Source organism: Meriones unguiculatus, chromosome 2, assembly GCF_030254825.1.
Source record: "Meriones unguiculatus strain TT.TT164.6M chromosome 2, Bangor_MerUng_6.1, whole genome shotgun sequence".
Classification (NCBI taxonomy): domain Eukaryota; kingdom Metazoa; phylum Chordata; class Mammalia; order Rodentia; family Muridae; genus Meriones; species Meriones unguiculatus.
This window is the reverse complement of record NC_083350.1, coordinates 92,598,798-92,613,754: the sequence shown is the minus strand read 5'-3', so window position 1 is coordinate 92,613,754 and position 14,957 is coordinate 92,598,798. Positions and strand designations below refer to the sequence as shown.

At 43.3% G+C, this 14,957-nt stretch overlaps 1 protein-coding gene across 4 annotated transcripts in view; it reads left to right on the top strand.

Annotated features, from left to right (window-relative positions):
• Rfx4 (regulatory factor X4) overlaps positions 1 to 14,957 on the top strand; it is a 153,553-nt gene that overhangs the window by 126,755 nt on the left and 11,841 nt on the right. For 3 of the 4 annotated variants that reach the window (XM_060377830.1, XM_060377833.1, XM_060377832.1), the window contains exons 14-15: positions 1,837 to 1,956; positions 2,234 to 2,395. In XM_060377830.1, coding sequence (XP_060233813.1) covers positions 1,837 to 1,956; positions 2,234 to 2,395 — 282 coding nt within the window. The remainder of the gene's footprint in view (positions 1 to 1,836; positions 1,957 to 2,233; positions 2,396 to 14,957) is intronic. The other variant, XM_060377831.1, reaches the window with a different exon arrangement.

The window sequence follows — 14,957 nt, the reverse complement described above, 5'->3', positions numbered from 1 at the left end:
AATTCCAGTGTCTAGCAAATGCAGTGGAGTAGGTTACCAAATATCAGGTTTTCTTTGCCTCCAGTACCTTATCATCTCATAATGACCTTTGCTGATCACTAGTTCTGGACCTGAGAGCCTTTTCCCCCTAACAAATTAGCTGAGAAGAATAAAACCTTCACAGTGTTCTTGGAAGGTGGAAGAGCTTAGCCCACACATACAGCAGAGTAGTCTGTGCTTGACCATTCCTTCATTTCTCTAATATATGTGTGTGGAGTCTCTGATGTGTCCAGGTCACCACTGGCACAGAACAGAGGATAGGAGAAAATTTTAAAAACCCCTGTGTTATGGAGCTTCAGCACTGCCCCCGACCCTCATTTTTCTTCTATATTTATCCTCTTATGTGGCCATGACATCCTGGCACTGAACTGCTTCCTGCCCAATAATCCTAAGGATGGACTTTTAAAAAGAACGCTGTAGCCCTTACTAAGTCCACCTCCAAGCTTGACTTGTAGCTTCTCCCTTGTACTCAGAGAATGACAGCACCATCACAGGCAGGGGCAACAGCTCTACAAAGCTCCTGTTTGAAGAACAATTGAAAATTAAGAGACCTATTGGGTGTGCTGATGGTTTCTAAAGGACTTCCTGGACAAACACTACTAGGCACACCCATTTTTTTAATCATATACTCTAATTCACTAGCTCATAGATGTTTCATTCCATCCATATTGCCTTAGACCAACATCCTAGCAAGTAAAATAATTTCTTTTTACAAATGCTTCAAGTATATGAAGCTATCATTTGAGGGTTTTTTTTTTTTACTGTAATTGAATGAATCAGTCATTGTGCAGATCTTGAGATAGCAACAGTTATCATTTATTAAGCACCTAATGTATACTTCTCTCATTCTGCTTCGCCGTCTTCCTTTTAGAGAACATTACAAACTGCACAATAAACAGCAACTTCAGGAGCAGTTCAAGTCGAGTTCTGCACTTGACTGTGTAGCCTTCCCTGTTTCTGTGAATCTTGAGTTTCGGTTTTTCTCCTTTGTAACAGAGTACTATTTATCGCATGTGACTAAGATGTAGATTATACACAATAACCTACATTGGCTAATATAGTGGTTGCCACAGAACACTTGGTCAATGTACTTAGGTCTAACTTTGTTTTTCTTATTGAAAAGGACTAGGCAAGGTAGGCTGAAACACAGAAGTCAAAATGTCTTTTGTACTGGGTAGATCTTTTGTACTGGTTGTAGATCTTGGAAAATGTTGAGCTCAGACACTGGTACATGGGGACAGTCTTAAAAATGACTCTTTACTTTCCTTCTTAAGGAATTATCTGCATTCAAAATGTGCTCCTTGAAAATCCCAAATCTTCCCCATCTGGTACCTTTTCTAAAGACCTTGTACTTAGTGGGTCTCAAAAACACTTAGAGAAATGATTCTGTCATTGCAAAATGATTATTTCAATTGCTTCTTCGATTATGCCGGGCACACTGGTAGACACCCATGAACTAACAGGTACGTTCCCTGCCATAGACACACTTATAGGCTATGCTATAGAAAAAGTGGAAATGAGTGCCATTGTGCCAAAACAAGGACTGGCTGCTGGGAACCTGAAAGCTCAGGCTTAGTGTGTACTTTTTTTTTTAATGGTGACATATGAATGCAGAGGATTAATGGGCTTGACTGGGAATATGGCAAAAGATGGACAGCTGAAGCCACAACGGGGAGATATTGCGGAAGAGGAGATATCCTGAGCACTGTTTAGAGGACACAGCAGCATGCCCTTGGCCAGGGGGAGGGGACACACAAGGTCAGCCAACTCACTTTCTGCCTGATATTTTCTCGCCAGGGTCTTTTCACCTAATTCACTTGATGTTTGATGACTACGTGCTCTACTTATTGGAATCTCTGCATTGTCAGGAGCGGGCCAACGAGCTCATGCGAGCCATGAAGGGAGAAGGAGGCACAGGTGAGCTGAAATCTGGCCACTATACTTACTTCTGTTCTGTTTCTTTAATTTCACACACCCAAGAATATAGCTGTGGGGAGTGGCTCAGACACTGAGAAATCACCAGTTTCTCTTCCTCTGTAGCGTGGGCACCTGTGTGTGGAAACCACTGAAGGGCTTTAAGCAGGGAGTAACCCATAGGACACAGATTAGAAAACATGCTTCGTTTCTTGTGGTTCTTTAAAGGCAATTGTCCTTGACCTTGGGCTCTAAGAACTTACCGTTTCTGTATTTGCAGCAGAAGTTCAGGAAGAAATTATCTTGACAGAGACTGCCCCAGCAACCCCTTCACCAGGCCCATCATTTTCTCCAGCAAAATCTGCCACATCTGTGGAGGTGCCACCACCCTCCTCCCCTGTCAACAACCCATCCCCCGAGTACACCGGCCTTAGCACAACAGGTAAAAGAAGGTTCTCCAAAGTGTGGGGTGGGGAGTACATGTTGAAAGCAAGAAATTTCTGGAAGACAATCTTCCTCCAAACATACAAAGGAATCCCAAGACTCAGGGATTTTCCTGGATTCGAGGAAGGTTTACAGGACTCAGATTGTTCATTAGTATATCTTCCATATGTTGCTGTTTTCCGTTAGCAGATTAAGCACATGGTAAATCTCTACTCCCCAAAGGAAGCCACTGAAATTATTAAAATGTCCTGTGAATTGGTAGACAGGCATGCCTGAAATCAAAAAACATGAACCCAATCCTGAGCAATGTCTCTGGAAATGTGGACAGGTAGGAAGCCTCATCAAGCCACAGGAAGACTAAGTGAGGCAGTGGCTATGAACAGAATTGGTCTTGGGCCAAGCTCCATCCCACAGTGAGCATGACTTTGCAAAGCTGACATGGCTCGAAGGTTGCTCTGATGGGAGACCCACAGCCCAGGATACACACTGTGTTCTCACAGGCCAGGCCACACCCAAGAATTGCCAAAGCCTCAGCAAACACCCACACATAAGACAACTAAAAGAATGCAGAATATATATTTGTATATATGTATACATAAAAGTATGTATAAAAGGGGAAATGTGGAAAAGGACCCATTGTGTTCCTTGCCCATTGATGGGTGAATGGATATAAACATCATATACTGGACAATATTTCTAATTCTAATATATAATTATAACATGACTGAATCTTGAAGATATTGTGCTAAGTGAAATGAGCTAGATATCAAAAGGCAAATGTCTGATTCCACTTTTACAGGGACCCCAGAGCAGGCAAATTCAGAGTAAAATAGAGGGTAGAGGTAGAAGACATAGGACAGAGTTTCAATATGGGATGATCAAAAACTGTGGAGATGGATGGTGATGGTTGTTGCACAGCCCAACAACTGCACTTAATGCAACTAAGCTGAAAATGGTTTAATTGCTAGACTTTAGGGTAAGGTGTTTTATCACATTAAAAAAAGTCACCATACCAGTGCTGGAAGCACAGCCCACAAGAAGGGAACAGCACTGCACAGTATGAAAAGGGGATTATGTATTCGTGAGAATCAGAGATCTTCAAGAAGAATGGACAGCTGTTGAAAGAGATACATAAGTTGAACAGAACACAAAATACAACTGAAAGAGAATTAGTTAAAAGGATGAGCTAAGAGGTTCTCTGATAATACAATCAATGCAAGGAGATAAAGAAATGTTCAGTATAAGAGCTATGCTTCCCCTTTCTCTATCCGGGCGCCCCCTCTCTCTCTCTTTCCCTTTTCTCTCTTCTCCTTCTCTTTCTCCCCATTATATCCTGTTCCTCCCTTCTCTCTCTCTTTTCATATCCTTCTAATAAACTACTTTTCATAGGAAAAGAAAAAAGCTATGCTAAGAGAAAAAGCTGGTATGTTTAGAAATTATTGTTTGGAGAGGCCCTGGCTGACCTGGAACTCTGTATGAACAGACCAGGTTAATTTCAAATTTGTGGTGATTCTACTGCCTTTGCCTCCTAAGTGCTAGGATTACAGGTGTGTATTCCAAGTAAGAAAAGAAAATGGAGAAGTAGCTGGGTATTATGACTCACATAATCTCAGAACTCCAAAGGCTGCAAGTCAGGAGGATAGCTGAATGCTTGAAGCCAATACTGAGCTATAGAATGGGTGGGCAGGGGCTACAGAGTAAACCTTTATCTTTAAATAAATTAATTAATTAAGAAAGGAAAGCAAGTAAGAAAGGTCTGTGTTACTAGAATAAAAGAAAACAAGATCAAGAGAGAGAGAGCATACTACTAGCTTAATGGTTTTATAGAACAAAGATATAAGACTTAGGGTCACAGTTTTCAAGTTTCTTTCCTTGATTCCTGAGGTAATTAAATGGCGGTGGGGAGAAATGGGTTGGAAATCACTTGGAAACTCACTAAATAAAATCAAAGAGATCTCATCAGCCCCAAAGAGATAATTACCAGAGGAGACTTGGATTGATACCAGCCTTCTCATCAGCAACATTAGATCTTTTTTAAATTAATTAATTAATTTACTTAACATCCTGATCACAGCTTCCTTTCCTTCCTTTCCTCCCAGTCCGTCCCTCTTCTCTTCCCCAATCCCTCCCTCCCTCCCTCTCTCCTCAGAAGAGGGAAGGCCTCCCATAGTTATCAATCCACCTTGGCATATCAAATTGCAGTAGAACTAGACAAGGCAGCCCAGTTAAGGAAAGGGACCCAAAGGCAGGCAACAGAGTCAGAGACAGCCACTGCTCCAGTTAGGGGACCACATGAAAAACAAGCTGCACATCTGTTACATATGTGTAGAGGGCCTAGCTCTGTCCCACGCATGTTCTTTGGTTGGTGGTTCAGTCTCTGTGAGCCCCTATGGGCCCAGGTTCGTTGATTCTGTAGGTTTTCTTGTAGTGTCCTTGACCTCTCTGACTCCTTCACACCCTTGTTCTTCTTTTCCACAAGGTTCCCTGAGTTCCACCTAACATTTAGCTGTGAGTCTCTGCATCTGTTTTCATCTGACACAGTATTTTTAACATGCCTTGAAAATCTTCCGTGCAGAATGTTATTTCATAGGTTGTGTGTGAGAGAGGGGCAGTGATATTTTGAAAGTGCCAAGTTTATGCTGAGTGCTGTGCATGATAGGAATATTACTATGCCAAGGCCACTCAGGGATGAGAGAGACAGAGAAAATCATCATAGAAGATGGCATAGTCAAGGTATAAACTAATGCTACAGGGTTCTCAAGGAAGGAGAGTCCATGCTTGGAGGTATCAGGAGAGACCTCATAGAATAGACTGGAGGGTTAGGTAAGGTGCTGTGCTATCCTCTTTATTACTCAAGCTTCAAATCTTTCTTTTAATCCCTTTATTAGTTAGGAAGGCCTTGGTGCTGTGGCAGTATGTAAGGAGTCAGTACAGCAGAAACCCACTTCATGTATGCATACCACATTGGTGGGGAATTCTGCCACAGGGAAAGCATTTTAAATGCAGCCATTTGGAAGTGCCCATTCTCTCAATATCAGGCCCCACCAGCTTCTAGTGGGTCCCCTAGACCAGCAGTAGCAGCACCTTCACATAACTTTGCAGACAAGCTCATGGAAAGTGCCTACAGACACACTAGCTTGGAAACTCTGGGAATCCAGGCCAGCAAACCTTCAGGCAAGCAGTTCTGACACTCACTAGGAAGAGGGACTACAGAAGAGAAAACCACTTTTTGCTCACTGACAACAAAGAGGAAGCACATATGAGCCCCGTGCATGGGTTCTCCAGCATTCAAGGGTTCTTCCTAGACCGGAAGTATTAGATCATTGTCCCCTGGGTCTCCTACTTCTCAAAAGAAGCAGTGGGGCAGCAGGAGCTGCCAAGAGCCATTTCCCTGAATCATGCTCCTGACATACCTACCATCACCAAGGCAACCCATGGAGTTGTGGCCATCCTGTCTTCTAAGATACTCAGGAAAGTTCTGCATCCCTAACAGTGTGGCCAGAGTGGAAGGCTACCTCCCCAGCATGGCACATCAAACCAGGGGTGTTTGAGAAACGGCAGGATGGGAGGCATGGGAAGGGAATCCTAATAGGGGTATCTCACATTCGTCCTGCCAGGAGTCTGCCTGGCTTTTGGAGGCCTTGAGGTAGGGGCAGGTGTGATGATCACCAAGGCCATGGGAATATCATAAAAGTGTTGAGAAGGTTCTGTGCAACATGCTGTAGGTCATAAAAGCAGCTTCTTAGAAATACAAATGTAAAACAGGCTTCTCTTCAGATGACTGTAGGCTTTGAAGATTCTGGCACATTCCAGCTTTGTTCTCAGGTATCTGCAGAGGGCATTAAAAACGTCATCTTACATAAAGTATGTATACTATCTTTCTCTAGTACCTCTTTTGAAATACTCCATGGATCAGGTCTGGATCCACAGACTGGATCTTGACCAGCAATGGACTATGGTCTCGGAAGAAACACACATAATTACCTAAGAAGCTGCATGGTTTTATGTATATGCTATAAATGTATTATTGTAGAGTTCTTAAATTTGGGGCCTTTGCATACTTTTATTGAATAATATAACTTAGAAAATTATATAAATCTAATAAAAACATAACCCACCCATCATGCACTTTTAAAAAGTTAACTCAGCATATGATTTTAATGCCCAGTCAGTTTTATTAAATTTCTGTTCCATATTCCATCTGCTTTCCAAAAACTTGAAAACAAATAATTAAATGTATTTGTGTATGTGTGTGCACGTGTTTGGGTATGTGTTTGAGTGTGTGTGTGTGTGTGTGTGTACACTTGTGGAGGTCAGAAGAAAATATGTGGTAGTTGAATCTCTCAGGGGTTCAACCCAGGTGACCAAGTTTAGTGGTAAGTGCCTTTCTCACTGAGCTATGTGGCCAGACGCAAACCAAAAACAATTTTTTAAGAAGCCCAACATAGGGGTTGGAAATGTAGCTTAGTTGGCAAAGTGCATGTTGAGCATTCATGAAGTCTTGGGTTCAATTCCTAGCATAAACTGCACATGCTGGTGCACCTCTGTAATCACAGAAGTTGGGGGCAGAGGTAAGATCAGAAGTTCAAAGTCACCCTGTGCTACATAGTGAGCTTGAGGCCAGCCTGGGCTACAGAAGACTTTGTACAACAGGAGCAACAACCCAGCACCCACATCAGGCAGCTTACAAAACAATCTGTAACTCCAGCTCTAGGGGATACAGTCCCCTCTACTGGCATCCAAGGGCACGCACGCATGCACATCCAGGAGATTACAAGTAAAATTAAATCTTCAACAACAAACCCTAAACAGGAAGCAAGAAAAAAAAATGTCAAAGGACCTAAACAAGCAAGCTTTGGGCTAACAAAGGTTTGTTGGGTTTTTTTCCCCCAAAACTTAAGTGAAATTATATGTGACGTAGTTATTTGTTGGATCTCTGGTACACTCTGATGATCACTGAGCAAATGATGTATTATCAGATTTGACTTCAGAGTCAAGGCCAGCCAGATACCTGAGTCTCTTCATCAAACTGCTGTCTCCTGTTGGATGGACGCTTCCACATTTTTTCAGCTATGAAAAAGAGACCAGTTATCATGTCTGTTCAGTGAGCACAAAGTATTAGTCAACAGCTTATAACCTTGTGGCATCCTTTGATGTAAGGGCTAAGAAAGACTCAGCAACACAAAGAGTTATGACTTGCTGGGAGAACAGTTTCTCCACCTATTTGTGTCCATGTCTAGTTCCCCGTCTACTTTTAAATATATTAAGACTGTGCTATCAGTTTTAAACACGAGTCCTGAAGAAGGGGTAGGAAAGAGTAGGCACAGATGCTTAAAACCGAGGCTGGCCAAGGCCAGAGTAGAGTGGGTTTACTATAATGCCTTTGGGCAACACTTGGTAGGAGACCAGTTATTACAGGACTCCACACCAACAGATTTCCACTGGGTAAAACTTGGCCTGTTTGTCATTCACCCACCTGGAACTTTGTGGGCCTGCCTCCTCCCTCAGGATCAGGCAAAGTTCAGAAACTTTTAACTTTAGGGGAAGGGGGCTCTTTTCTGCCTCAGGGGCATGGCAGGTGGTGCCAAATTAATCAATCTATTTAACATGACATCAGGCTGCAATTCTTTAATGTCATTTAAAACAAAATGTTAAGCCCAGACTCTGTCTGGGCGGGCCACTGAAGGGCTCTAAAACCCCCATTTATGATGTCACTTTAAGTGTTCCCTCCTTTGGCAATGACAATAAAAGTTAACTATTAAGCTCATGTTTTCAGCTTCCTACCCAGGTTCCCTGCCACACAAAACCAGCAAAGTCAATCCTTGGGAAGTTAGGTTGCCCGATGAAACAGGGGGATTCCTCACAAATGGCCCTGACTGTAGAACATCTGGCCTGGCCAGCTGCACTTTCTCTGTGGCAGTTGAGGATATCACAAAGATAACTGACCCCTCAGACTTTCCAGATAACAAAAGCCCAGTCATACAGCTAAGCCAAGTGGCTCCCTGTGATGGGCACTGGTGACTCATTTACAGTGAATTTTTCCCCCTCCATCACAGCTTCTTCCTCTTCTTTAAAGGGATGGAATTAGGAGAAATGAATCAGGAGAGAAAAAAAGGTTGTTTCACGCATGCTTTGATTTCACTCCGTCCATCACATATTGACTTAGTCCATCTGTCCACTTCATTTGCTGTTCATTTGTTCATGCAATAAGTACGGATTCTGTGTTTAGTCTGTACCCAGTCCTGGAGGTACAGAAGTGAAACAAACAAAAATAAAAAACAAACAAACAAACAAACAAACAAACAAAAAAACAGATCTGGCCGATGCCCTTGGTGGTACTTAGATTTCAGTAGGTAAGAGTTAACACAGAAATAAGCTACCAGGTAAATATGTAACTCCAAATGGCCATAAGGGGTATGAGCAAAAATAGAAATGTGTTATGAAAAAGTATAACCTGGAGATCTGCCCAAGCTGGTGGACAGTGAATTCTAAAGAGTCGACGCCTGTCCGAGAACTGGCCGATCACAAGAAGCCAACCACACAGGAGTTAGGAGGGGCAATGAGGCCGGGTGTGCACAGGCCCCAGGCAGAAAGTGCTTGGTGTGATGAGGATTGGCTGTGGTTTGTGAGTAAGGGAGAGAGGACCAGGAGGGAAAGCCAACATGTCTTTCTGGGAATGGATTTATTTGTTTCCCTGGCCAGTTTGATCAATCTGATGGTGACCATGGAGCTTTTAGCGCAGTAACTCAAACAGGGCTCCCTATGTGAGCGGGCATGCTTCTTAAACACAACTATCCCAGGGGCTGAGAACAGTTATGGATACATATAGATAGAGGTATAGGCAGATCGACACACACAATCTTTCCATCTCAGTCTTGAAGGGTAATAAGAAATGTTTTGTTAAATAGAAGTTTTGTGATATCGTAATTAAAAACATAACAAAACAAAACCGAAAAACTTTTCTGTCAGGGCTGGAGGGATGCCTCAAAAGTTCAGAACATTGGCTGCTCTTCCAGAGGGTCTGGGTTTGGTTCCCAGCCCTCACATGACATTACGTAACTCTATGCATGAAAACAGTGCCCAGACATACACGAAAGGGAAATAACCATACTCAGTTTATACAACTTTTTTTTTTTTTTTTTTTTTTTTTTTTTTTTTTTTTAGTTTATACAACTTTTAAAATAAAAATCCAAGCTATCCAAAACCAGTAAGCACTAGGCACATGCGCAGCAAGTTCTTCGACTAAGGAACTGAACTTTTCATTGCATTTGGCTTTACTAATTGAAGTCTGAACAGCTGCCAATGGCTGGTGGGTACTGTCTAGGGCAGAGTGCTCCAGACACACACACACACCAGCACTTGCTTATTTCTGAGAAGCTGCAAAGGCTTAGGTTAGATTTTCAGCTGGGGGAAAAGGTTCAGTGATTTCATCCAGGACCTGAAGGAGGACAGTCAGGGAAACGGTGTCACTTTACAGTAGCGCTCGGCAGAACCTCCGGGCTTCTGGGCTGGACATGTCATTTAGTGGTAGGGTACTTGCTTAACATGAGGATTCAATTACCAACATTTCGGGCAAATTTGTTATTTTTTTTAAATAATCAATTTTATTTTATCTGCACTAGTGTCAGATCCCTTGGAATCGGCATTCCAGACAGTTGTGAACTGCCATGTGGGTGCTGGGAATTGAACCCGAGTCCTTTGGAAGAGCACACAGTGCTCTTAACCACTGAGCCACTTCTTCAGCTCCATAAGAAATTTTTTTGTCTTTTTTTTTTTTTCCAAGACAAGATTTTCTTGTGTAACTTTGGCTGTCCTGGACTCACTTTGTAGACAAGACTGGCCTTGAACTCACAGAGATCCGTGTGCTTCTGCCTCCTGAGTGCTGGGATTAAAGGTTATATCACTGCTACATAGCTCAAAATTATTTTAAGCAGGATATACAACAGGAAGTAATGTTGCGGAGCCTTGCTTCTTGGTGTTTGGCCCATGGACCAATGGCATTGTCATCTTTGACACTACACTCTGTTGCTAACCTAGTGGCTCAGGATCTGCATTTTAACACTACCTCCAGGGATCTGAGTGTGGGAAGTATGGCTGGTTGTGAAAAAGCTTTGGAGCCAGGGTGGTCTGCACTCAACCTCTCACTGTGCATTTAACCTGAGCAAGACCCTCACCTGAAAGAGGATGCATGACACATGCCTGTAATGCCAGAACTTGGGACTGAATTTGAGGCTGAGGCTGGAGAAAGGATGTTCATGTGTTCAAGGCCATCCTAGGATAGAAGACTTCTATCTCCCAACAACACTGAAAAGGGAGTTAATACTACATGCCCTGAAACCTTGTTGTGAAGATTAAAAGGAGTCAGTGTGGGCAAAAAAACAGAGAGGATGTGTTGTGGTTTCTGTTGGATGAACATTCAACATTCGCTAATTTTTTCAAGAAATTATTGATTGCCTTTTCCAAGCACACTTTCTGCCCTGTGCTTGTCCCATCCTCAACAAAAACAACCTCAAGGAAGAATCTTCTTTGGGGACGGAAAGAAAATGGTGCCTTATCTTAGTTCTGACACTGTAAAATAGCCATCAGCTGCCCCTTCAGAGACCTTTATAGAATCCTGAATGACCAGGAGCCCGGCCACTGCCACTACCCCAGACCTTTAAACAGGTGGGGTTGTGTGAACCGTTGGGGTTGGAGGCAATGGAAGGGAGCACGGGAGTGAGGCTAACAGGAAGCACTGCTGTAGCAACAAGGAACAAGCATTTGGGCTGTGTCAGCGTTTCCTTGCTTAGTTTCCGGGAAGCCACAGCCATTGCGGCAGCAGCTCTCCATGGAGGCCCGCGAGCTGTAGGACAGGAGGTGTTCTGGCTGCTCCCTGGGCAGAAACCGCTTCTCACCCAAGCCAGTAGGTGCTAATCTGCTTAAGGCTGCCTGAGTGGGTGCAGTAGATTGCTGGCACATGGCCATTTAGAGGTTTTGTTCCCTAGACGGCAGGGGCCCTTTTCCCCAGGAGTTCTACTAGCTTTTTGTTTTATAATGGCTATTCTTAGCAACATTGGCTCCTTCACCAACAAATTCTCTGGAATCAAAACTTACTGAACACCTACTAGTTGGCAGGCCATAGATGTGAGTGAACATTTGCTATGCTCCAGGGCTCTGACAGAAGCTACTACTGCTGCATTCCCTCAGGTGACGCCCATCCCATGAAGTCTTCCTGGCTGCTTGGGAAAAACAAAAGAAAAGAAAAGAAACTCTGCCTTTCTTGATTGTCCCTTTAAATAGACCTTGTCCACTCCCTTGAGGTCCTGGGCCTTGAAGGGTTAAACTCGCTTGTTGTGACTGGCTCATTATTCTCTCAAACTTCCTCCCTCATTACAGTTCTGGTAGTAGATAGATAGATAGATAGATAGATAGATAGATAGATAGATATGTTTCATGTATTCTTTTTATGGAAACAATATGCATTCATTATAGAAAAACACAAAAACAAAATCAAAAATTTAAAAATCACCAACCTTCTCACCCAGAAATAGCCCCTTTTTAATAAAAAGGGAAAAATTTGAAATTGTAAGAGTTCTATAATTTCATGAAATTTATTTTTTGTGTGTCTGTGTGTGTGCAGTTTTTGCATGAGTACACGATCGTGTGTGTTCACAAGCACACCCAGCTGCATTTGTGCATCTGTGCACATGTGGGCAGAGGTTGGCATCTCCTCACTCTCCCACCTTGTTTCTTCGGAGCCTCTCTGCACTTGGAGATGGCTGGCCAGCGAGCTCCCAGATCCTCCTGTCCACCTCCCCAGCTCCGGATCACACACACAGCTGCCCCCAGCCTTTCACATCCATTCTAAAACTGAAGGCGAGTCTTCACACCTGCCCAGCAGGCACTCTGCCCTCTAAGGGAAATTTATCACAGAGAGAAGAAGGGAAGCATGTCTAATCCAGTCACCTGGGATGCAATGACTTGGGAAGTTTTCTCCTTTAATCCTGGTGCAGTTCATGAGTGATTTCTAACAATGGGCCCAATGAAGCCCCTGTTTTGGTGGGGAAGAATATGGCAGATGTGAAACACAGAATGAAGGGCACTTCTCACTTTCCGAATGAGGGCACCAGTGGCTTCACAGAAACACACTCTTTAGAAGTTTGCTCTACCTGGCTACCTTATAGGCACTAGTCAAGCCTTCTATCCCTAGTGTGCTAGCTTTTCATTACAGTAACAAGTGACTAGGACAATGTTTACAAAGACAAAGTTTATTATGGCTCAGCTTTGAAGTCTTAAGTAGGTCCTGGTGCTCTGGACTTGGAGTGGTTCATTCCTGGCTGAAGCCATGGTGAAGCAAAACCACTCACCTCATGGCCAGGATGTGAAGAGAGTGAATAGAAGACCTGACTCTCACAGTCCCCCTCATGGGCATGCTCTTAATGACCTAAAGACCCTCACTAGGCCTCTTAAACACTGTAGGGATCAAGCATTTAACCATGAACCTTAAGACCCAGACTATCATACACATATAATCTCAGCAATAGGAGGCTGGAGCAGGAGGACCAAGAGTCTGAAAACAGCTTGGGTTATACAGCAAGACCCTGACTCAAAACAACAAAATAACAACAAACATAGTGTCTGGTGATAAGACTGACCCAAGAAGCTCAACTTTCGTCCTTACCATCTAGTATGAGAGGCTCTGAAATAGACTGTCAGGACCTTTCAGGAGGGCTGGGGTGATGGCTCTGCAGATAAACGGCACTTCTGCATAAGCCTGGCCATCTGTGTTCAATCCCTGGAACTCAGGTAGAGATGGAAGGAAACAAACAAACAAGCAAACAAAAAACTCCACAAAATTGCCCTCTGACCTCCACATGCAGGCAATGCCATGTTCCTGAACAATAATAGTAATTATTATTGTTTATTATTATTTATTTTATTATTAAAACAAAAAAGTTAGCAAAGCCAACTGGAGTGGCACATGTCTGTAATCACAGTGCTAAGGAGGTGAGTGGCTCCCTGGCTCTCTTACAGGCTAGACTAACCAAATTCACAAGCTCCAGGTTTAGAGAGAGACCCTGTTTAAAAGAAAGCATGGAGAACAACATGGAGATTAGGTGTCATGAGGATGACACCTGATGTTGACCTGTAGCTCAACACACATGAATAACCCCCACCACAAAAACAAACACTTACACACATACCGTACACACAGAAAGATACCAGAACACTTGAATTCATAAGGAATAGTTCCCAAATCTCATTAAAAATCCACTGCATGTCAAGTTCTTGGTCACATCTTAATAAATCCTTACAACAGACTTGCAAGTTAGACTAGTCCTGTTTTTCAGAGAACGAAGCAAAGGTTCGTAAGATATGAGAGGCTTGCCTAACAGCAGCCTGTTAATACATGGCAGAAACAGGGCTCAGAGCAAAGAAACACACAGGCAGATAGAGGGCAAAGTGTGAGAGGTTCATCTGGGCCCCCTGGTCACCCAAGTGTCCTCTCAGACCATGGACAAGCCATTCAGCATCTATGAAGCCTCTCTTCCTCAGCCAGTGCTGACACAAGGAGCTGCTGTAAGACTCAAGATGAAGTCTTCTGTGGGGGAAGGGAGGTATTGATGACAGGAAACAGGTTAGAGTGACTTCTTCATGAGGAAACCTGAAAGTTGTTCCCAGACTCTGTCATTCCAAGGACAGTGGGCATGTGCTCCCAGTCAGAAGGCTTCTTTCCAGCATCAGATCCTGAAAAAGTCAGAGCCAAGGTGAAGCCCTCATTAAGGAAGACGGGCATTTAGGAAATGCTACTTCAGCCAATTCCTAATTGTACTTTTGTCTCCTACTTAGCTGCTCTTTCTTCTTCCACTTTCAGAAGATTCTCAAATCTTCTGTTCTTCAACATGTTTCATTATTATTATTATTATTATTATTATTATTATTATTTTTTAAGTTAAAGATGTTTTGAAAGCATTTAGCCTGGTGCCTGGCCTGTAACAGATGCTTGACAAAATATGCCTCCCTTCTGTGCTCTGGATGCAAATTGTTGCCACTTTATTAAAAAAGGCATTATCTGCATTCCAAATTCTAATTCTCAGATTGATATGCAAGGCCAGTCTTCAGTGAGAGCCAGGTAGATAGAGCCCAGCAGTCTGTTTATGTTGCTTAATGCACTCTGTTGGCTTCACAACACCTATTTTCATGAGTTGTTCATGAAGCCTTGGTCATATAGTGCTAGGCTTTGTATTCTTTTCCTCCCTCTCTCCCCATCTTTCCAGTCCACTTTCTTCCTCAAGCTTTTTTACTGAGTGCATCTGGACAGGTCAAGCACTGCTCTAAATGCCAGGTTGGGCAGACTGACACATACCTAGCCTCATGGAATTTGTACTCTGGTGATGGGGAGGGGAGAGGTATCCATCCAACCACCTTCCTTCCAGCATGGGGAATTGCAGATTGAAGTTGATACCATGTATGCCCACAATGCACTGGAGGAGTTCACCTAGTCTGAAGTTAGCAGACAGCTCCTCTGGATTCATGTGTGGAGACTGAGTATAATAAGGGGAGAGTGGGGGTTCCAGGCA